Source organism: Canis lupus, chromosome 25, assembly GCF_011100685.1.
Source record: "Canis lupus familiaris isolate Mischka breed German Shepherd chromosome 25, alternate assembly UU_Cfam_GSD_1.0, whole genome shotgun sequence".
In the NCBI taxonomy this organism is placed as follows: domain Eukaryota; kingdom Metazoa; phylum Chordata; class Mammalia; order Carnivora; family Canidae; genus Canis; species Canis lupus.
This window is the reverse complement of record NC_049246.1, coordinates 11,707,095-11,730,719: the sequence shown is the minus strand read 5'-3', so window position 1 is coordinate 11,730,719 and position 23,625 is coordinate 11,707,095. Positions and strand designations below refer to the sequence as shown.

The 23,625-nt window shown below is 41.8% G+C and overlaps 1 protein-coding gene across 1 annotated transcript in view; it reads right to left on the bottom strand.

Annotated features, from left to right (window-relative positions):
• Nucleotides 1–496: 496 nt before the first annotated feature.
• FLT3 (fms related receptor tyrosine kinase 3) overlaps nt 497–23,625 on the bottom strand; it is a 76,618-nt gene continuing 53,489 nt past the window's right edge. The window contains 9 exon segments of the mRNA NM_001020811.1: nt 497–619; nt 8,832–8,937; nt 9,418–9,517; nt 9,820–9,931; nt 13,008–13,130; nt 16,775–16,902; nt 17,882–17,964; nt 19,842–19,995; nt 20,858–20,968. Of these exon segments, the coding sequence (NP_001018647.1) occupies nt 497–619; nt 8,832–8,937; nt 9,418–9,517; nt 9,820–9,931; nt 13,008–13,130; nt 16,775–16,902; nt 17,882–17,964; nt 19,842–19,995; nt 20,858–20,968 (1,040 nt within the window).

Genomic DNA, 23,625 nt, shown 5'->3' with positions numbered 1-23,625 from the left:
CCGTTAAGTCTTGCCCTAAATATATCATGTAAACAATCCAGTGACAAACATTTCTATAGAAGAGATTTTTATTTCCGTTCATAAAATAGATCACTAAATAGCTGAAAAAGTTACATATTATTTTAAAACATAGATTTAAAAAATCATATCAGCTTCTCCTTAGCAAAATGCTTTTGTTTTATATATTTACAAGAATATACTATACCTTAGGTACACAATTTTCACTCAAGCCAGCCTAAGAAGGCCTTTGGATGTAGGTAGATGCTCCAGTAAAGTTAATTATCAGCTCTTCCTGCCTTGTGCAAAGGATGATTTGTTTTTACAAAAGTTCCTTTGAAAACAAGAGTAAATACAGAGAGCTTCTAGAGAAAAGTCCAGCAAAGCAGCAGTTGAGAATATACTTTCTTTTGGTGATGAAATTAATCCTGTTTGGTAATCTATAGCCTGTTTAAAGTGGGAGTGGAAGGGAGGAAGTCCTTCAGACTACATTGTTTCTCTAGGACTCTTCAACATGAGCCTGTGGAGCAAGTAGCCCTGAATCCACCTCTCTGCTGTAAGGTCGCCTGTTTTGGTAGACGGAAGGACGGTCTGAAACATGGCCATCCATGTTCTGATACATCTGAATGCGGGGGGAAAAAGAACACTGATTACAACATACATGTCAAGGGGCTACATTGCAAATTACTTAGTATGCATAAGTCTTAGAAGATCATCTTAGAAGATACTAATTGACAAAGCAAATTTGGCCCATTTATTAATGGAGAAATCAAGTCATAGTCAAACATCTTATTCAATCATTGTTTCTACTCTTGGATATAAAGTCTCAATCTAGAACTCCTAAAGCTGAATAGTAAAACCATACAAGAGAAAGACCACTAAAAGAGGTCTGTTTAGGGGTACCTGGGTGGCTCAGTGGTTGAGCATCTGCCTTTGGCTCAGGTCGTGATCCTGTGGTCCCAGGATCAAGTCCTGCATTGGGCAGGACTCTCCACAGGAAGCCTGCTTCTCCCTCTGCCTATGCCTCTGCCTTTCTCTGTCTCTCATGAATAAATAAATAAATAAATAACATGTTTTTCCAAAATGAAAACAGCACTACTTTTTGTCTGATTAAGTCAACACACATTCATATAGATATCTTAAGTAATATAGGAAGATATATAGAAGTAAAGCTAAAATCATCAGAGGTAGCCACCATTATAGCTTGCTGTGTACACACAATTTCGGGTCAGTAGGTTCAGAGTGTAGACTGTGTTTTAGAACCTTATTTTGATTTACTAATACGTTGTTTGCATTTTACATATTTTCACTACTGACTAAATATAAGTACATTTACCTTTTTTAAAAAACTTATTTGAGAAAGAGCACACGCAAGCAGAGGGAGGGGCAGAGGGGAAGGGATTAAACACACTCCCCGCTGAGCAGGGAGCCAACATGGGGCTCTATCCCAGAACCCTGAGATCATGACCTGAGCCCAAGGCAGACACTTAACGAACTGAGTCACTCAGGTGCCCCTCATCTATTTATTTATTTATTTATTTATTTATTTAATATGTATTATTTTTTATTTTTTTATTTACTCATTTTTTTAATAGTAGCCTAGCATTCCATAGTACTGATGCACCACAACTGACCTTTTGATGAATTGGTTACATAACATGCACTGGAAAGTGCACACTGGCCCTGTCTGTCTCTGGGATGAATGGGGGAAGTGGAATTGCTGGGTCAAAGGGCCTCCACATCTGAATGGTGATGTGCATCACCAGGCTGTCCTGCAGAAAGCTTTACTTATTTCTGCTCCTCTCAGCTGTGTCTGGGAACAACACTCTTTTCTCCAGAGCCTTGCAGTAAGGATGTTGACTATCGCTCACGGCTCTAGCCCTTTGTCCAGAGAAGGTTTTACTTCCTTGCTCGCATGTTTCATGATAAGTAAAGTCAAACATCTTTTTCTATATTGAATGAACATTTGCACTTCATTGTGAATAGTCAGTCTGCTTCTCTCCTTTGCCCTGTTATTTTGGGCTATCCAGGTATTTCTTGTTATTTATGAGACCTCTTCATGATGTAGGGATCATGCATTCTGCATTTTTTTTCCTGAGGATCATGAATTCTTTTTTTTTTTAAGATTTTAAAAATTTATTTATTCATGAGAAACGCAGAGAGGCAGAGACATAGGCAGAGGGAGAAGCAGGCTCTCCGCAGGGAGCCCGATGCGGGACTGGATCCCAGGATCCTGGGTTCACGACCTGAGCCGAAGGCAGACACTCAACCACTGAGTCATCCAGGTGCCCCTCAGAGATCATGAATTCTTTTTCTTTTTTTTTTTTTTTTTGAGATCATGAATTCTTATGTGAGTTTGACAGACTCCTTTCCTCTCCCCACTTCTCATTACTGTGTATTTCTTTGTGTTTGTTTTGACAGTCAGTTATGGTGTTAACTGAATGGACTACCCCCTCCTCTTAATTTTTCTTTCTTTCTGTAAAACGGACACAAATATCCTTTTGAACCTGGTCTTCACAATAACCATCTGCCTCTACCCTTAAGGATGAACAGTAACAATATATCGTTTTTGTAAAGTGGGCCAAGCAGCTGACTATGACCTATTGAACCAAGTGTATATCTCTAGCACTGAATTTCTAATCATCTGAGGAAGCCTGTAACACTTCAAATCCAACAGCTCCACACTTGAGTCCATTCTCTCTGATCTCCAAACCTTCTCTCCTCCCTGTATTTACAGTTTCACTTAGTGCAGTCCTCCAGTCTCACCATCTAGAACTTTCAGAACCATTTCCTTATGCTCGCTGTACTCCCACAGCCAGTCGGAGACTGGGTGCCATTCTGGTACATCACTGCTTTTAATGTCTCCCTGTCCATTTCTTTAAGTGATTCTTATTTATATAAGTAATTAATTAGTTTTACTGACATATAGGTGACACACAATGTTGCACCAGGTTCAGGCGTACAGCATAGTGATGCTACAACTCTGTGCAACTCTGTGCCATGCTCCCCACAAGTGGAGCTCCCACCTGTCACCATACGGTGCTATTACAGTACCACCGACTATATTCCCCTGTTGTGCCTTTCATCCCTGTGACTTTTTCATTCCATAACTGGAAGCCTATACCTCCCAACCATTTTTCCCCTTCAAGCGATTTTTTAAATGAATTTTTAAATTGCACAAGTAATACTCAAGTACATTTTCCTTATAAAAGTTTTGAAACCCTAGTTTTTCAAGTGTATCAATATGAAGAGGTGCATATGATTTTCTTACACTTTTTAAAATGACTTCTCTATCTGTATCTTTTTATTCAGTCATTTGTGCTTCCTCTTTTTTCTTAATTGTTCTCTTCATTTTTATGCATTAGTGGTATATGTGTATGCTGCATTAATATAAATAGTAATATACAGTGTAAGGTAGATCCAGACTATTGTATTCAAATCCTAAGTCTGACACTTACTGTGTTACCTTAGGCAAACCATTGAACCTCTCTGTATGTCAATTTACTAATCTCCAAAAGAGGTAATAATAGAACTTACTTTGTGAGATTGATGTGAGAATTAAATGAGTTATTATGGGTAGTACATCAGTAGTGTGCACAACAAACATTCAAAAAATGTTACCCATTAAATCACTACTATTATTAGCTCAAAAAACAACTTTTGTTTTTCCTGATCATCACTATTACTTTGTTTTGGGGGCTACTCTCGGGTTAATTAATTCTGCCTATATCTCTATTACTTCTTTTTATTTTTATTTTTTTCTTATCTGAGAGAGAGAGAGCAAGAGCGCATGCACAAGCCCAAGCATGGGAGGTTGGGGGAGGGGAAAGAATTTTGGTCAGACTCCACACTCAGCACAGATTCCAAGACCCCAAGACCAGGACCTGAGCTGAAACCAAGAGTCCAATGCTCAACTGACTGAGCCACCCAAGTGCCCCTCTATTAGTTTTCTTCTGCTTTGTTCTTTCTCTTCCTTTTCTTCATTCTTCATTTTTTTCTTAGCTTCTTGAGGTGAAAGTTTAAGTCATTCATTCTTATTCTTTTTTGTCTTCTAATAAATGAATTTAGAGTTATAAATTTGGCTGACTCCTACAGGTTTTAATAAGCAGGGTCTATGTTTATGTCTTTTTCCTTCCTCTTCCTCCTTCTTGTGAACCAAAGACTCCTGTAAGAAGCCTCAGTGTTACTTTCTGATGTAGGATGCTGGGGCTTTTTGGGTGTTACTGGTGATTTCTCATTGCCCCGCACTAAGGTTAGTAAATGTGACTTATGTGATAACAGTCTCATTTATTATGGAATTCTCTTTCTTAAGTGGACTTACTAATCTTGCCATTTTGTACTTTTTTTTCTATTTCCATGAATGCTTTTTGTTTCTCTCTTCCCCGTTTTGTCGGGTTGATGAGGTTTCTCTACAGTCCTTGTTTCTTCTACACTGAACCTGAGATTATAGATTATATTTCTGTTTTCACAGCAGTTATGCTCACATTTTTAACACCTATTTTATTCTTATGTGTAATGGTTAACTGTTATGTCACACGGTTAAGTGTGACTGCTCCCACTGTGGAACTTCTGCAGGATCCCACCAGACTTCTCCCCACCCTTTAGGAAAGCACTTGTCCTTATTCTTTTAAAGAGTCCTCTGTTGTGGGTCTTCCCTCTTCAGTTCTAACTGCTTTCATTGTCTCAGGGGTTTTCCACAGTTTCTGGTCCACAAAGATCTCCTTCTGGCTTTCAAAGGCAGTTATAGCCTCACTTCTTTAAAAAAGTATAATAGGGATCCCTGGGTGGCGCAGCGGTTTGGCGCCTGCCTTTGGCCCAGGGCGCGATCCTGGAGACCCGGGATCGAATCCCACGTCGGGCTCCCGGTGCATGGAGCCTGCTTCTCCCTCGGCCTGTGTCTCTGCCTCTCTCTCTCTCTCTCTGTGACTATCATGAATAAATAAATAAAATCTTTAAAAAAAAAATAAATAAATAAAATAAAATAAAATAAAAAAGTATAATAAAAATATGTATGTGTTTGTATATAGGTATTAGGTATTTATATATATTTATATTATATCTATTTTATATTTGTATTTATTTATAATATATAAATGTATGACTTGTTTATAATACATTTATTATAAGTATATATTTCTTATAATTTGTGGGCACTGATAGGAGAGGAGAGGTGATGTGACTTCAGGCCCCTTCCTTCTGCACATCTCCCCCTGCCCCCGCCACCATCTGGTTCACCCCCTCATCTTTGTTCACTTCTGTTGCCACAGTCACTTCTTAACTGATGTCCTTACTTCCACAGTTTGGTTTTTGCTTTCTCAAATTCACTTTTATACTTCTTTTCCTCTCCTTTCTTTCCTTCAATCCTTCCTTCCTCCCTTCCCTCCTTCCAGAAATACTTGCTTAACACTTTCTATAGGCTAAGAATTATGCCAGCCACCGAGTATGTAACAGTGAACAAAAAACAGATGTGACCTCTGACATACCCTCTCACTGAAAGGCACTCACTCATTCATTATAATAAAGAGCGTCTCCTGCCTGTGGGACTGCATCAGGTGATGTGAAGATGAGCAGTGAACCTCCTTGCCCTCATGAACCAAGTCTAGTGATGGGAAAGACAGACCCATAAAACAAAAGTATCGTACAACATCATTTGAGTCTCACAGTTATAGAGTGTTACAAAGACTCAGAAATCAGACTAGATCTTTGGAGAGGAGAGAATACTTGATCTGGCTCTTTTTTTTTTTAAGATTTTATTTATTTATTTGAGATAGAGAGAGAGGAGAGAGAGAGAGAGAGGGAGCATGAGCAGCAGGGAGGGGCAGAAGGAGAGGGAGAAGCAGGCTCTCTATTGAGCAGGGAGCCTGACATGGGGCTTGATCCCAGAACCCTGGGATCATGACCTGAGCCAAAGTCAGATGCTTAACCGACTGAGCCACCCAGGTGCCTCCCCCATCCCGTTTTTAACTGAGGTATAATGGATATATAACTATATGAGTTTCAGGTGTATGATGTGATTCATGTATGTGTATATATTGCAAAATGATCACCACAATAAGCCTAGTTAATATCTGTCACCATTTGGAGGGATCTGGGTCACCAAGACAAATATTGAAGTATTTTTGTCCATTCTAAAAAATCCTCATTGATTCACCACTGTTTGAACTATGCCTTAGCACGTTATTCAGTGGTCTCCTTGCTCTAACTCCATACCACTGGAGTTGAGTTATATTTAGGAGCATTAACCTATGTTTTCTCTCCTTCTCACTTGTTCCTGGAGAGCCATTTTCCTTCCCTAGCCCATGATGAAGCAAAAACAAAAACTCTTCAAAAAGTATTCACATGCATACCAGGACAGATTACCCCAGGGATGCTGGCAGGGCTGCTTCCCACCCAAGAGACTAGATATGACTGTGCTTAGGAGGTGAGAAGGGAAAGCATGCATGGAGTGGCAACAGAGGAGGACCAAGGGCTTGCTCGTAGTGGGCAGAGTTGTCTGGCATGGTTGCATAGATTCCACCTTGCTCAGAGGTGCCCAGCCAAACAGGCAAGTGGGGACTGAAATCCAATCTCTGCTCTGTTCCCCAGGCCACTAGCCGGGAGCCTACTGCCCCAGCCAGCTAAGGGGGTCCTCTCTTGGTGTATCAATCCCACTGAGAGGATATGCTGTTATCTAACTTACCTGAAAAAGATACAGTTTGCTATCAGTGGCTCTGATACTGGTAGGAAAAAGAACCTTCCATGACAGAGGGTCAGGGAGCAGAGAGGAAGAAAATGGGGGTGTGGGGGAAAGATGGGGGGGTGTTCCTGAGCTCAGGTACCCTCAGCTGAATCATCACCCATGGAGAGCTCACCATTCAACAACTCCTGATACCCAGAAGGCCCCCTGAACAGAGGGATGGGGATCTGGACATCCTGTGGGTGGGAGAACAGGAAAGGAAACTTGTACTCCAAGACAAGGTAGTCCTGGACAAAGCCAAGGAGCTTTTGAGCAGTAACAGATAGTGCACCCTGGTCCACTACCTTTCCAGTCTTGTTTTTCTCCATATTCCTACACCAGCCCTGTTATTTTAGCCACAACATTTATCTTCCATTCGACTTTCTCAACTTTGAACCTTTATCTATATTGCTCATCTAGCCTGGAACACCGACTAACCCTCCACTTACCAAGAGTCAACATACTACTCATTCTTCACAGCTTAGTGCAAATAACACCCCTATGAATCCTCCCCAGCTGCCCAGTGAATAAAAATTACATGGCCCTTTCTCTTTACCTCAACAGTTCATTTCTTGTTTCTCTTTCTAACTCTTTTTTCAGTTAATCTTATAGGGTCATTTTTTTTAAAAGATTTATTTATTCATGAGAGAGAGGCAGAGACATAGGCAGAGAGAGAAGCAGGCTCCTTTCAGGGAACCTAATGTGGGACTCGATCCCTGAACCTGGGATCTTGCCCTGAGCCAAAGGCAGATGCTCAACCGCTGAGACACTCAGGCGTCACTATCTTATAGGGTCATTAACTATGTCCAGGCTATCTGCTCAATAGCCTTGAGGCTTTCCATCTCCCTCGACCTTTTTGGCCTAATTCCCTGAGAATAATTTAGTTTCTGAATGTGATTTTTAAACATCCTACCAGGAGGAAAGGACATATACCATGCACCCAGGTCTCTGGAGAGACTATAGAATTGAAAATGGACTCTTAATAATTTAGAAAAAGAGAACAATCCATTTAAACAATGAGGTTCCTATGTAACTAACATTTATTGGTTAACTACCAAGTGCCTGCTAAGTGCTAAGTCTTTTCACATACACCCTACTCCTTACAACTTTGTAAAGTAAGATTTTTTGTTTTTTAAGATTTTATTTATTTGCATGACAGAGAGAGAGAAAGTGCACAAGTGGGGAGAGGTAGGCAGAGGGAGAGGGAGAAGCAGGCTCCCCACTGAGTGGAGAGTCCGCCATGGGGCTCGATCCCAGAACCCCAGGATCACGACCTGAGCCAAAGGCAGATGCTTAATTGACTAAGCCACCCAGGTGCCCCAAGACTGTTAATTGTTAATCCTACATTTCAGATAAGGAAACTGAGATCCAAAAAAGATTAAGTGACTTAATAGAGGCCTATAAGATGTAAATGATGGAGCCAAGATGTGAACCTGGGTATTGAGGGTTCAAGGTCTTATCCTTTGTCCACTTCCTCTAGGGGATGGCTCCATTCACTACACCAGGTGGTTTACTGAGGGATTAAGAAATTAAATGTTTTTAAGTGTCCAGTGTTTCGGACTAGACAACTAGTCAGCAGAGTGAGCCCAAGTTCCCAGAGCTCAAGGACCACCTACCTTGGCAAACCATTTTACAGGTGTAATACGTAAGAGCCAGAGAGGTAAAATGATTTGCTATAATTCATATAGCGATGAGGAGATAGAATGGTAGAGCTGGGAATTAGACTCTCACGACTCCAAGTCAATGTTCTTTCTACTCTGCTGTACTATATGACTGGGTTGTGTGATTATTCATAATAAAGCTTTTTGTTCAATTAGGAAAGGTCAGTGGGGGTCACGGATTAAGTTTTATTTAGTTGTCTAGTCCGAAGCACTGGACACTTAAAAACATTTAATTTCTTAATTAATCAACTGAAATCTTTGGGAAAAGCTTTCTTCCCCCCTCCCCCAAGAACACCTACCAAGAAATATGTCTCACTCCATACAACTTTCAAAGGGCAACCAAGACAAATTGTGATGAGAAAGATAGTGACACCTTGCTTCTTAGGACATCAGTGTGTGTTGTGAGTCACTGCTTTCCTTTCTAATGATGCTTTACAAAGTATTATGCAGCTACATACCGCTTCTTCTGCATCCGCCAGCTGACATCCTAAAAAGGAAGTTAAGTTGGGGAAGGACGGCCGTTTCCTTGAGTCAAAAGCCCAGCAGGATTGCATTATAAAGTATCTGTAAAAGCAAGAGAAGGAGCGGTAAGATGAGGAAATCTGAATGAAAAAAAAGTTGATCATTTCCCACCATTTCTTCTTGTGGAGCTACTCATGGTCTGTGACATGCTTCTTCTGGGGCAAGTACTCCACAAGATTTTCAACTCACACCAGAAAAGGCAAATTAGGTGATGGACAGAAATGCATTTTTAAAAGTACAATGTGGACCAGAAATCAGGAGATGGAGTCTTATTGCCTTCAGGGATCCTTCCAGGGAAAGAATTGAAGCTCCTAATTCACGATATCTGCAGTTTTGTTCAGAAATCCCCAAAAGGTAAAGGAAGTTTCCTTTCCTTTCCTTTTCTTTTTCTTTTTTTTGTTTTTAAAGAGGAATCATATGGATTTTTGCATCAAAGAGTTTTACGGTTTTGGGGGTCATGCATTCAGAACTAGAGAGACTGTAAACTGATTTCAGCCACTGTACAGTCTGATTTGAACTTACATTTCTTCTGTAGCATAAAATGGCTGATCCATCTTAAATCCACTTTGAATGAGTTTATAGAAGTTAGCATCAACTGGAATACCAGGGTAAGGATTGACACCTGAGGAAAACATTAGGGAGGATAAAATCATTTCATTGGCTTATTAATTCATTCAATTATCTAGCATGACCTGAGAGCTCCCATGGGCCAGGCACTGCTTGGGGTGAGGAAAGTCACGGCTCCTGCTCTGAAGCAGGTATAGGCCTCTGGGGAAGACACCACAAATAAAACAAGAAGGGGCACAGAAGTCAGATTAGTTAGCTCTTGTGAGGATTAGAAGGGCCATATCACACCCTCTTTGATTTAGGAATGGGGAGGGGGTGCAGAGGGATCAAGGGATGGCAGCAAAGTACAAAACGTACCAAGAGAGAATATTTCCCAGAGTAATATTCCATATGACCAGACGTCACTCTTTATGGTGTAGATCCCTTCAAATAAGCTTTCAGGGGCCATCCACTTTACAGGCAGACGGGCCTGTGTAGAGTCCAAAAGGAGACCAAAGGTGATCAGTGGGGAACTGACTGAATGACAAAGAGTATTTCTTTTCTCTTATTAGCTAGGTAATATAACTTATTTTCTTCCAAAAGGCACTCTTAATGCTTAATGTAGAAAATTATCTCTCAAGTGGAAGTTTTCCACTTTCAAATCAAAATTCTAACATAATAGCCTTACAAAAAGATAAAACAAAAACAAAAACCCAACTGGATCTCTCTCTCACTCTCTCTCTATCTCTCTTTAGAGCACATGCAATCCAGGAAATGGACAGAGGGAGAGGAGAATCGTAAATAAGCTCCACATTCAGCTTGGAGTCCCATAAAGGGCTACGTCTCACAACCCCAAGATAATGACCTGAGCTGAAATCAAGAGTCAGATGCCCAATCAACTGAGCCGCCCAGGTGCGCCTCACAGCTGGCTATCTCTTTAAAACTCATCTTGGGGGCAGCCCCAGTGGTTCAGCAGTTTAGCGCCACCTTCAGCCCAGGGCGTGATCCTGGAAATCTGGGATCGAGTCCCATGTCGCACTCCCTGCGTGGAACCTACTTCTCCCTCTGCCTGTGCCTCTGCCTCTCTCTCTCTCTCTCTCTCTGTGTCTCTCATGAATAAATAAATAAAATCTTAAAAAAACAAATAACAAAAAACTCATCTTGAACAGGGCAGCCTGGGTGGCTCAGCGGTTTAGTGCTACCTTCAGCCCAGGGCATGATCCTGGAGACACAAGATAGAGTCCCGTGTCGGGCTCCCTGCATGGAGCCTGCTGCTCCCTCTGCCTGTGTCCCTGCCTCTCTCTCTCTGTGTGTGTCTCTCATAAATAAACAATAAAATATTTAAAAATAAATAAAACTCATCTTGAACAAAGCCTTGTGCTTGGATTGGGTGAATTAAACAATAGATAATTCCCATAAAGGACTAACTAGTCAGTCGCCCAGAGGTAAGTAAATACTAGTGAATTAATGGAATATTTTGTTAAAGCATTTCTTGGAAGAACGTTAGTGGAAATGCCATCTACAAGAATGTGGTGAGGGGAGCATATGTCATCACTTCGAGAAATGACACCAGGCTGGCTTCTGTGGCTTTAATAATTTCCAGTAGCATGAAAGGCAGGTTTTTAGTTAGTACAGCCTCAGATTAGAATCAAGACACAGGAGCAGATAGGTTACTAGGACAGAGAATTTTGTAGTATTTTCTTTTTCATGAGGTAAAGAGCCTTTCACAGTGTATGTTTAATTTGCCAACTAAAACCAGAGCTCAAAGGACACCTGACTGACTCAGTTGGTTGAGAATGTGACTCTGGACCTTGGGGTCGTGAGCTTGAGCCCCACATTGGGTGTAGAGATTACTTAGGAATATAATAAAAAGAAAATTGAAGCTCAAGAAAGAAACTATTTTAAATCCTACACAAACCGATGAGCTGATAGAATCAAACAGGCCAGTCTGGTTAATTTGATTAATTACAAGAATTAATTGAGGTGCCAAAGGGAATTCATCTTCCCACATAAGAGACCACCAGCTCATAAGGTAAAAACTGCACAAACACACATGAGCTTTGATCATATTTATGACTTCAGCTCCAACGAGTGAAGTAGAGATCTAAAATCAGCTGAGATGGTTATTTGATTCTAATGGGAATACAGTTTAATTTGATTTGTAACATTTATTGGCTATTTACACCAGACAGGTGCTTTCATGTTGGTTTTATTGGTTTGTTCCCACAAGACACCAGTGAGGTAAGCATATAATCACGGGAAATGATGCATGTGTCATAGTGGTTACGTACAGACTTGGGGCTCAGACCATTCACTCTCTAGTCCACATGCTGTGGAATCATGGGCGAATTCCATTTCTATGTCTCGGTCTCCCAACCCACAAGTGGGTACTTTGCGGACTAAATGAATCAATATACGTAAAGCACTTAAGAATACTGCTTAGCACCCAGTAAGCGCTATCAGGACTTGCTGCTACTATTATTTAACTCTAGGTGTATGATTCTTACAAGCTGTACTCTTTCCACTACGCAATTTTATCATCTAGTTAGTATTGCCAATAGTTCTTTTTTTTAAGTTTTTTTTTTTTTTTTAAATTCATGAGAGACACAGAGAGGCAGAGACATAGGCAGAGGGAGAAGCAGGCTCCCTGCAGGGAGCCTGATGCAGGACTTGATCCCAGGACTCTGGGATCATGACCTGAGCCAAAGGCAGACGCTCAACCACTAAGCCATCCAGGTGTCCCTCCAATAATTCTTAAATAACACATCTATCCCCCACCCAAAGCAAAAAACAAAAAACAAAAAAACCCACATCTGTCCCTAGTTGGTTTTTTGTTTTTAACAAGTGGTCATGTTTTAGGTCTCCCTGTGTGATAGTAATAAGATGCTGAATATTCATCAGTGAATATTTAATTTAAATATTGTGCCTTTTAAAAATTTACATTTCATCTTTAATTTATATGTTGTACTTTATTTTTTTATATGTTGTACTTTTAAAAAATGCTTTATTGTAGCTACTGCCAAATTCCCATAATTGGAAATATGACCCCGGTTGCTTTATAGCTATGGGAACTGAAGTAAGTTCAAGTTAGGAGATTTTTTAAGTGTGGATTGGACCAAGATCCCTAATTCATCTATTCTGACTATCGCAAGGACAGATGCGATGCTATTTTGCTCAGCTTTTATTATAACTGGAATATTCCCTGAAGCTACAGAATAGCCTTTTTTTTTAAAGATTTATTTATTCATTTATGATAGACATAGAGAGAGAGAGAGAGGCAGAGACACAGGAGGAGGGAGAAGCAGGCTCCATGCCAGGAGCCCGATGCAGGACTCGATCCTGGGACTCCAGGATCGCGCCCTGGGCCAAAGGCAGGCGCCAAACCGCCGAGCCAACCAGGGATCCCCCAGAAAAGGCTTTAAAACATAAGAAAGCCGACTGCAGTGAGGAAGGTTTTGGATGCTGCCATAAATCAAACATGTACTACAGCGGTTGTGGACGTCTACCGTAACAATGACAAAACACACAATAATAGTAAAAAAATATGTGCAAAATAGCGGCCTTACATTGCCCCTGATAACATAGTTGGAGTCGCTCATAATATCTCGAGCCAATCCAAAATCACAGATCTTCACCACTTTCCCATGGGTCACGAGCACATTCCTGGCTGCCAGGTCTCTGTGAACACACTATAAAGAAGGAAATTGGAGTGTTATTTACTGTGATGTAGGTTATCAGAGAGTGCAATCTTGCTTCCAGTTTCAGGTTCAGTAGGAATTCCAGGTGATAGGAAAGCATGGTTCATCAAGGTGTCTTATCTTTACTGGGCCACCACCAGCAGTCATCATGCATGACATGTGGCACACACAGTGAACACAGATGGCCCAATTCTTTACCTGCTGTGGATGCGGTCACTTGTGTTGCTCATGGAACATTCCCAGAGGTCAAGAGGATGGGTTCTTAGAAAGGAGATCAAGCCTGGCTGGGTGTCGCGTATTGCTATAAATAGCACAATACCAGGACCCAGGGTTGAGCTCCCAAAGGGATTTTCAGAGGCTGTCTTCCAGCACTCTTACTGCGGGGTGGAGAAAATAATCTCTTTTTTGATGGGAGAATAGCTTTGGCAATGAAAATACTATCAAAAAAATGTATATATTTCGAAAAAGTGAAAAATAATTTAGGAAGATGGACTAAAATAGAATTAGGAGCCCCTGGGTAGACAGATGACATGACATTAATCTGAATGGTAAGAGAATTAACTCTAAGAAGGAAGATATTCAAAGGCACAGAGCACTAGTAGCAAAGGTCCAAAGAGCTCTCTTCAATCTTGGAAAAACTAAAAGCAAAAACCCAACAGACTAAAATCCATCTAGCTCTCCTTCCTCCTTCTCCAGTTCTCTGAGAGTGATGTCCACTACCTGTAGACCATTTATTCTTCACCCACTTTACTACCAGGCCTGCACCCAGCTTTCCTCCTCCCGGATGTCTGCCCAGCTGCTTGGGTTAAGCCCTGCAGTGAACCACACTGCACCGATCCAGTTGAGATATGATTTGACCTCCTGGCGGCACCTGGTACTGCTGGGCTAGTTCCTCTTCCTTCAGGTCCCTCCTTCTTTGAATTCAGCACGTCGCCGGCCCGTTTTCTTCCAACTGCCTGGTGGAAGCTGCTTCCCTGCTGCGGCTCCAGGCCGGCCTGCTCTCATTCCCCAGGGCTGCGCCCTCTCATTCCACCCCTGAGCCATTGTATCCAAATAGAGAGATGCAACTGCCATCACCAAACCTCTATTTCCAACCCAGACATCTCTCTTGAGCTTCAGCCTGGAATATCCAAGTAACTGCTGGACCAGGCCCTACTCTGTCTGTTGCCCAAGGAGCCACATGCCATACATTTCACTGTGACCTTTCTCAACAGACTTCCTCCTGATTTCATGTTCCCTGATCTATCCCCTGTTCTGGGCTGGTTTTCCTTTTTCCCAGAAATCTCCTCTAACCCAAGCACAAGCTCCTTCCGCAAGCCTTTTCTGCACCCTCTGCTGCCCCGCACTGCTGTCCCCAGTTCTGATATGCCCATGTCTCCCCTGGGTTCCCAGAATTACTGGAACACAAGTATTTCCCATATTACAGTGTCATCTTTGACTTGCATGTCTGCTGTCTCTTTGTCCCCTATCAGTGATAAGCTCTGACTCTATCTCAGCACCTAGCAGAGCGCTCGGCACTAGTTAGTGCCTGGGTAACGCTGGATGGACTCACAGAACCTACGGTGGAAGCGAGGAGCTACCAGAGAAGTAGGGAGAAAAGAGAAACAGGAGACAGTGATGTCATGATGTAGAGAAGAGGGTGTAAAGGGAAAACAAGGTGTAAAGGGTCTCAGAAACTGGGTATTCCTCAAAAAAAAAATCTTATTACAATAAGCGCAGACGGGGGGGGGGGAGGGGAAAGCAGCGCCCCTTGACTTCTGGTTGTGAGTCATTTGTGTATTTATTTTAAAGACAGGCAGCAAACCAGGCCAGATGATGAAGGTCAAGGCCCTCCAAGGTCTATAAAGACACACGAGGGCAGCCCAGGTGGCTCAAGCGGTTTAGCGCCACCTTCAGCCCAGGGCGTGATCCTGGAGAACCAGGATCGAGTCCCACGGCGAGCTCCCTGCATGGAGCCTGCTTCTCCCTCTACCTGTGTCTGTGTCTCTGCCTCTGTGTGTGTGCGTGTGTGTCTCTCATGAATAAATAAATAAAATCTTAAAAAAAAAAAAAGACACAAGAGCACTACCATAGCCGAGCAGGTGAACTATACATAAGCCAACCATAGATACTTAGGAGGAATCTGACAGCAGACAGGGAAGATGAAGAGAATGTGCCTCTGAGAAGAGGGGTGGGAAAATATCATGAGACAGAAATTTGTTTTTTAACTACTGAGCAAAGAGGCCCACATTTGGAAAAAGAAACGCAAAGAAGGTAACATGCACTTTCAAGATCCACAAGGGGGAAAAACGACCCTTGAGATTCTAACTGGAGTTGTGTTAAATACACAGATTAACTTGGACAGAATTGGCTTTCCTAATAATCCCTGAATCTCTCCTATGTGAACATGGTAAAGCGCATTTATTCAGGCCTCTCTTTTGCCATTGAGTAACATTTCGTGCGGATCTAGCATATTTCTTGTGTTTATCTCAAGATGCTTCACAGCTTTGGTTGCTATTGTGACTATCATTTTTTTTCTATTCTTCAAAGCTATTGATTTATTTCATGTCAATCTTTTTTTTTTTTTTAAAGATCTTATTTATTTATTCACGAGAGCACACACACACAGAGAGAGGCAGAGACACAGGCAGAGGGAGAAGCAGGCTCCATGCAGGGAGCCCGACGTGGGACTTGATCCCGGGCCTCCAGGATCACACCCTGGGCCGAAGGCAGGCACCAAATCGCTGAGCCACCCAGGGATCCCCATGTCAATCTTTTTCAAACTGAGACATACCTGACCTATGACAGTATATTAAAGAAATTAATTTTTTTAAAGAAAAAAATACAAGTGAAATTATTCTCTCCAAATTCAGGGAGAACGAGCAGAGAGGAGGCAAAGGGAGGGACATGAAGGAAAGAGGGGGGAAAGAGAAGCAACGATTCAAACGGAAAAATGGAGGGAAGAGTTTGGGAAGTACACAGAAGGTAACAGAACGTTAAGACAGTGAGGATGGAGAGCAGCCCGAGGAATGCCTTACATCTGCTCACAGGCAGCAGACCCTTGAAATGTCTGAGAACAGGGCTGAAAGGCCATTATAGGAAGAATGCAAAACTGAGGTAGAAGCCATAGTCCGAAGAGGGTTCCACGGCCCTCACATCATGGCCCCATGGATCTGGGCTTGGCAGTGGACGGCCAGCAGGTACACAAGGATCCTGCTAGCTCAGCGCACAACCCCACAGAAGAGGCAATGGCCTCTCTTGCAGGAGGCTGGTGGCTGGCCTGGAGTGCAGAGCACAGTGTGTTTGAGCCTCTGTTTATCCAGGGTCACAGCCTGAACAATCCGAACTGACTGGCTAAGGAATGGCTGACACTGTCCCCTAGTTCTAACTTCCTGTCAGGGGACTTTGGACCACCTGGGAGGGCTGTGATAACCAGTATCTAATAAGAGATCTCAGGCCTTCACACCATAATTCATCCAGAGCTGGTGTGATGAACATTCTAGGTCGCTCCAACAGTGAAAGGGGGGTGGCCAGAGGGAAGGGAGAGGAGGGGCGATGGACTTTAAGGGATACCAGTTAAAATAAGAAAAAAGGAAAGCACATCTCATTTCCAAAATTATCTTGTCGCTGTTAGTTTCTCCTTAAAAGGGGCTTACCGACTTAAATTCCAGAAATTCCATTCCTTTGGCAACTTGATATGCGAAGCAAAGAAGGTCTTCAAATGTCAGCACATTTAGGTCCTCCTCTTCCTCCAGCCTTTTTTGGTTTTCATATTCTATTTCATCTGTAAAACAAAACTGGCCTTCATGTTTGCCCAAAGTCTAAGAAGCTGCCCTATTACATCTGCATGGGGAGGTTATTAAAGTCACAGTGGAGCTCCCATTGCATTTTCCCAGTAGCACTGGGGCTAACCCATTCATGCTAAATTTGTGGGGCCTATGAAGGGTCAGCTAGAGATTCCTCTTGGTTAGAACGATAAACTCTTCAGTTGCTTTGGTGACAGACGACCTCCTGATCAGTCAGGAGTTTTCAGATGCTCTTCATTTGTTCGAGGTAGCTTTGAAACGTTGGAAAGAATTAACACTAAGCTACCACATTTCATGAGCTGTATTAGGCACTTTCTGTTCTTCCATTTAATCCTTCTAATGCTACATGACGAGAGTACCATTAGGCCCATTTTACAGATGACAAAATTGTGACGCAGATGGTTACATAAATTGTCCAAAGTCTTCCAGCCAGAAAGTGAAGAAACCCAAGGTTAACCCAACTCCTGTCTGATCCCAGAACTCCTCATTTTCCCACTTATCAGTAATTGGTGGCTCTAATTAATTTATGATTTTAGAAAGAACCACGTGGGACTCCTGGGTGGCTCAGTGGTTGAGCGTCAGCTTTTGGCTCAAGGCATGATCCTAGGGTCCAGGATGGAATCCCACATCAGGCTCCCTGCATGGAGCCTGCTTCTCCCTCTGCCTGTGTCTCTGCCTCTCTCTCTCTCATAAATAAATAAATAAATAAATAACCACCTGACCAAATAAAATAGTCCTCAGTGTTCATTAGTTGCACCCTGACATCAAATGCACAGTATCTAAAGTGTTGGCTTTTCACTACCTTTAAGGCAAGTATGCATTAATAAACCTCATTTGCATTAGCAAAAAAAAAAAAGAAAAACATTCTTTGCATTTACACAGTTTTAAAAAAACAGCTAACAGAATTCCTCTATCTGTTTCTATTTTAAGGTGCTACTCATTAGGATAAAATATTACCTTCAGATTGAAATGAATTCCCATTGAGCCCTGAGATGTGATCCAAGTCCTGTTGTATCTGAACTTCTCTTGAACCAGGCATACTATTAAAAAAATTATTTTGTTATTTATGTTCGTCTTCTAAGTAGACATTTTATTTAAAAAAATACAATTCATCAAAGAAATGAATTCCAGTTATAAATGGGCTTTTAAATTAAAAGCAAGGCATCTACTGGTCCAATTTTGTGTGTGTGTGTGGACATTAAAGACATGTGGCATTGAGTTTGCCAAGTCTAATGAGAAGAGAAGTGATCCCCATTATCTGTACAGGGTCCCACACTTCAAACAGGACCTCAATCAGTCCTTGCCACAACTTGACAAGCTATAAAACACTTGGTGAGATAAATGTGATTCACTGAAATCACGAAGCTAACAAAAAGTATAATGAGGACTCACACTTCTTGTTTCTAAAAGCCTACTTTCCCTACAAAAGGGCCTGTAATACAGATCTTCTCTAAAGACCTGTGTTTTACCATCGTTCTTTTCTCAAGTTGGTCTTTGTAAATAAAGCGCATTTCCTTTCCCGGTGAAACTAATAAATAGTAACAACGAAACTCTCTTTTATGGTGTATGACATAAAATTCTTCACTGAGGAATTCTGTGTGCATTATATACAGACAATTATTCCATTTATTCCAGCATACAAATTCAGCCCAATTTATAATTTCCATATCTTTGGAAAATGGCTTTATGCTTGCAGACCACAAATATTCCTAAATTGCTTCAGTGTATATAATACCCTGGTGACTAGAAGAAATCAAAGACCCTGTTGACCAGCATTGGTTGTTACTAACTAACCACGGAGTGCTGCTCACACTACCTGACTCATTAAGAGCCTCTATCCTAGAATACAGTTGACATTGCAGAATTTTCTGTTTTAGAATATGAATAGAGAAACGAGCATGAAAGACAGGATGGTTGAGACACGTATGAATCGGGAAAAGGCAACCACATAGGAACGGCCATGGGGATCTCCAAGGGGCCTCCCAGCTTTCAGATGTTAGGTCTCTATCTTAGACCTTAGAAGGCCAAAGCACTGAAACCTACACGCTAGAAAAAACAAGGCTGGAATCTCAAATGCACCCTCCAAAAGTCCCTCAGTAAAGACAAAAGTCTCTAAAAACCTGCCTTTAGGATAAAGAATAAGGGGGAGCCTTTCATATGTGTGGAGGGAGATAGAAACACACTATAGATTGAGGAATTAATTATTCTATCAAGAATGCCTGTGAATTCACTTCGAGAAAGGTGTCATACATTGTTCAAGTAATTAGCAAGAAATTTCCATGGATGAGGAGGATGACAAGCATCCCGCCAAACTGCTGCAGCCCTCATTTATACATGCTAAAACAAAATATCCCAACAGGACCAAGAATCACTCAGGCTCCCTACGGATACAGAATATACAACCCAGAGCAGAGAGACAAATGTCACCACTACTTAATTTTATCTCCATCACATTCTGTCAATTGAGCCATTTTAATTTTTGAAAATCCAATTTATGAGGTCAGAGCTCTTTTGCACCAAACTCCCAAGACCTGAACTATTCTCTATGAACATGTCAAGGACTTTGGAAAAAGTGTTCATTCTTTCTACCAGTTCCTATGGGTTATCCAGGAGAGCTGAAAGACTCAAAGACACACTCTTCCCAAAACCGAGTATGCGTCCAGAGTGTGATTCAGGCACAGGTGGATGGAGACAGCTACAGCCCCTGTGCCATAGGAAAGTGAAAATCTCATTGTTCCAAATCAGCAGAGAAACCAACAGGAGCAAAGATAATTGACCTTTCTAGATCCTAGAGCTCAGAGACCATACAATGCTGGATTATGGCCTTCAGAGACAGGCCAGCGCAGGGTGTTTAACCATCATACTGGGTCTGTGTTCTATAATGTTTAATTGTGAAACCTTGCCCCAATTCTCTTACCTGGAATTTGGATGTGATTGGAAAGTGGGGTAAAAACTGAAATTGTGTTCCTTGAAAATTTCCGTCCATGTCCTGTGAAACTTTTCTCTTTTATTTCTTAAATAGTTGAGAAGATCACCATAGCAACAATATTCAAAAATCAAGTAAATTGGTCCTGAAACAGAGTTTTCATTATAGGTATACAAATTCCAAATAATTTTTTCAGATGTCTGTGTGACAGACAGCATAATCTATGAGAGCCTACTTCTCTCCTGATTTTGGGAGAGTACAACTTTTTCTGAGTACAACTCAATTTCAGCTTTTGGCTCTGAGTCCTTTGGAAAGCAGTGTCTTCTGCCTTCCATGTGGGCCCTTGTGGTACCTGCTGCCTCAGCAATAATCACTGGCCACTTGGATTCTCCAGTTTGCAACTGGGAATAATATGCCAGCTGCATTGTGCGCACTTGGCAAATATATGCCAATCTGTTGCTTGAGGGAGGTAGGAGATATAGGTCATGAGTATCTTCTTAGTTCCATTTGTTCTTGTTCTCTACTTTTTTGTCCCAGTGACCCTCCTCCAGCACACCTTTCCCATGTTTCTGGGCAGAAGTGAATCAGAGCACATGCTCCATTGAATACTGGGAAAATGGAGTTTGACATCTCGCCTTCGCTGTGCCTTATTTGAAGCAGCCCAAACCACGCAGCCACCAAACTCTACGGCCATTCTCCCCACTGCATTTGGGCCAATTTGACAGCTGGGGGAGAAGCGTCATCTGGACAGGTAGATGAGATACCACAAAGTGTACCTGCGGTACTGTTGTCGTTTAGTAGGTTAGAGTTATGTGGCACATCCCAATACAGAGATGACACTCTGATGACTATACTGACCCACCTGATTGCAGAGCGCTGGATGTCTACCTCTGCTCAGGTTTGAGGGCCTGTTCTATCACTGAGGAGAGGAAAAACTGAGAACAAATGTCCTCTTTGTCTTCAGATAAAATATTTTTGATGAGATGTTTTTAATACGAATTGATTACCTGACAGCGTGCATGCCCCCAGTAGATTCACGATATTCTCGTGGTTTCCCAGGTGAGTCATCATTTTGAGTTCAGACATGAGAGCCTCTCTTTCAGAACTGTCTGCCTTTTCTGTCAGTGAAAGAGCATAAAAAATATAGAACTAAAGCAAAATAGATATTTTAGATATTTTAATAAAACTTTCTTCAGTGCAGAGGAGATTTGCATGAAAATTTAAAAATGCATAAAATAATACATGAATTTTGAATAATAATATCTTGAATTTAAGACATAATTTTCAAGATCACAGTATAAAAGTTGAGTCCAATAATGTGCCTTTCTACTGAACATTCCCCTATGTATCAAAATAAGAATCTTTATAGTTGACCCTCAGAAAACAAACTAACACATGATTTTCCTCCACAATGGAAGTTAATAAATATACTGACGGGAGAAACATAACTTTTTTTTGACTCTTGGATTTGTTGGGCACAGAGAGACAAGATAAGAGTGTCAGCAAGATTGGTTCCAGCTTGTGGTCCTCAGGTCTAAAACCTTAAATTTGTCCATGGAGCCAATGGTGAGAAGGTCAAAGAGACCAATTCCCATTAACCAAGTTCTCAAGAGATTCATTAATTGATCATGAGAAACATAACTGCCAAATAGTCTAGAATGTATCTGTTGGCCAATGCATTCTCTCCCTGAAGATAAGTTCAGATAGCTTGGCAAATTGTATTCACAATCTTGCTTAGAAGCATAGCATGAGGGTATTTTTTTTTTAAGATTCATTTATTAATTCATGAGAGACACAGAGAGAGAGAGAGAGAGAGAGAGAAAGACAGGCAGGGGGAGAAGCAGGCTCCTCACAAGGAACCCGATGCAGGACCTGATCCCAGATCCTGGGATCACACTCTGAGCCGAAGGCAGATGCTCAACCACTGAGCCACCCAGGCATCCCAGCATGAGGGTAGTTATTGATAAACTCAAAGGTCTCATGTCACTGAGGTTGAGGTGCCCAAGTGATTCAAGAGTCCCTGCCCAGGAGGGTGCTATAACCCTAGAGGTAAGGGCAGGGTCTTTGGGTTTCCCTCTCCAGGCACCAGGCACCTACTCCTCTTTTAATGTATTTATTTCTTATAGACACAATAACTTTTCTTTACATTCAGTGAAGATTTGATTGAATATTTCCAAATACCATTATTTTGTCTTGGAAGACATCCTCGCCTTTATGCTAGCTTTTCCAGATCACTGATGCCATTGAATTTGATTTAGTGAGGGTATCCTTGGGGGTATCTTTACTCCAACATTTTGGCATGGGAGTGAGATTCTTCATGTGAGCGCTATGACTCACTAGTATGAGTCATGTCTTCTGCTGTTTCATGTTTTATAGGGATCCATGCTTTTCAAATGTCCATGTCTTGTTCCTCACAACCAAAATATTATATTTTATGGTGTGCTTAACTTTTCCAAAGCACTTTCATCACCTGACTTTCAGATACCTTTTATTCATTCTTACCCATTAATTCACTCATTCATTCACTGAACAAATATTTATTGAATGCCTACAGTATGTGAGGCAATGTGCCAAGCAATGGGGGAATGAATTATAGACAAGACACATCCCCTGTCTTCCTGGAATTTAGAGTCTCCTGGAAAAGGAAAACAAGGAAATAAACAATTACAACATAGTGTAATACACACAAAGTGGCAAATGAATGTTGGGATGCTGTGAGGTCACACAAGAGGGACACTTAACCTAGCGGTGGAAAGGTGTGGAAGGGGACACCAAAATACCTGTGCTGAGACCTGAGGAAAAATAAGAGTTAAACAGTGGGAAGGGAGAGAGAATATTCCATACTGAAGTAATAGATTGGGCAAAGATCAAAATACAAGAAAACACAAGACCGATACAACCCTTGCTCTCATGAGGCTTACAGGCTAATGTGGAAGATGAGACACTAATGGAATAATTAAGAAAATAGGTCATTACAACTGTAATGAACTGCATAGGAAAGAAGACTATGGAGAGATAACGGAGCATACAGCAAGGAAGTTGATGTCCTTTGTGGTGTGAGAGAAGGCTTCCCTGAGGAAGTGATATTTCTGCTGAGATCTAAAGGAGGAGTGAGAGAGAACCATATGAAAGGGGAAGGGTGAGCAGAGGGATCGTCCTGTACAAAGGCCCAGGGGTGGGATGCAGCCCTGTGCTCTGGAGGAACTGAAAGAAGATCAGTGTTCTGCTATGCTGAGTGTGGGGTAGGGAGGTGGGCAGCCAGATAGCATAGAACTGTGCAGACTACTTCGGGAGTTATCAAAAGCATCTGGAAATTAAGTAGTAAAATGATCTGCTTTGCATTTCATAACTGTCACTTGGGCTTTAATATCAAGAATCCAAAAAGAGGGACGCCTGGGTGGCTCACTGGTTGAGCATCTGCCTCTGTCTCAGGTTGTGATCTAGGAGTCCCAGGATCTAGTTTCATATCAGGCTCTCCACAGGGAGCCTGCTTCTCCCTCTGCCTGTGTCTCTGACTCTCTCTGTGTCTCTCATGAATAAATACATAAAATCTTAAAAAAAAAAATCTAAAAGGAGGTAAGGGTTCCTATAGGGTGCCTAAAGGGTCCCTGCCTGGAAGGTTACTGCAGCTGTTCAGGAGAGATAGATTCGGACTAGGGTGGTGTAATAGAGAGAAGGAGAGGATGGATTCAAGGAACACCAAGCAGGAAACCTGATAGGGATGGCTTGTAGGGTGCTAGAATGAAGATGGTTTCAAGGATGAGTCCTAGGTCCT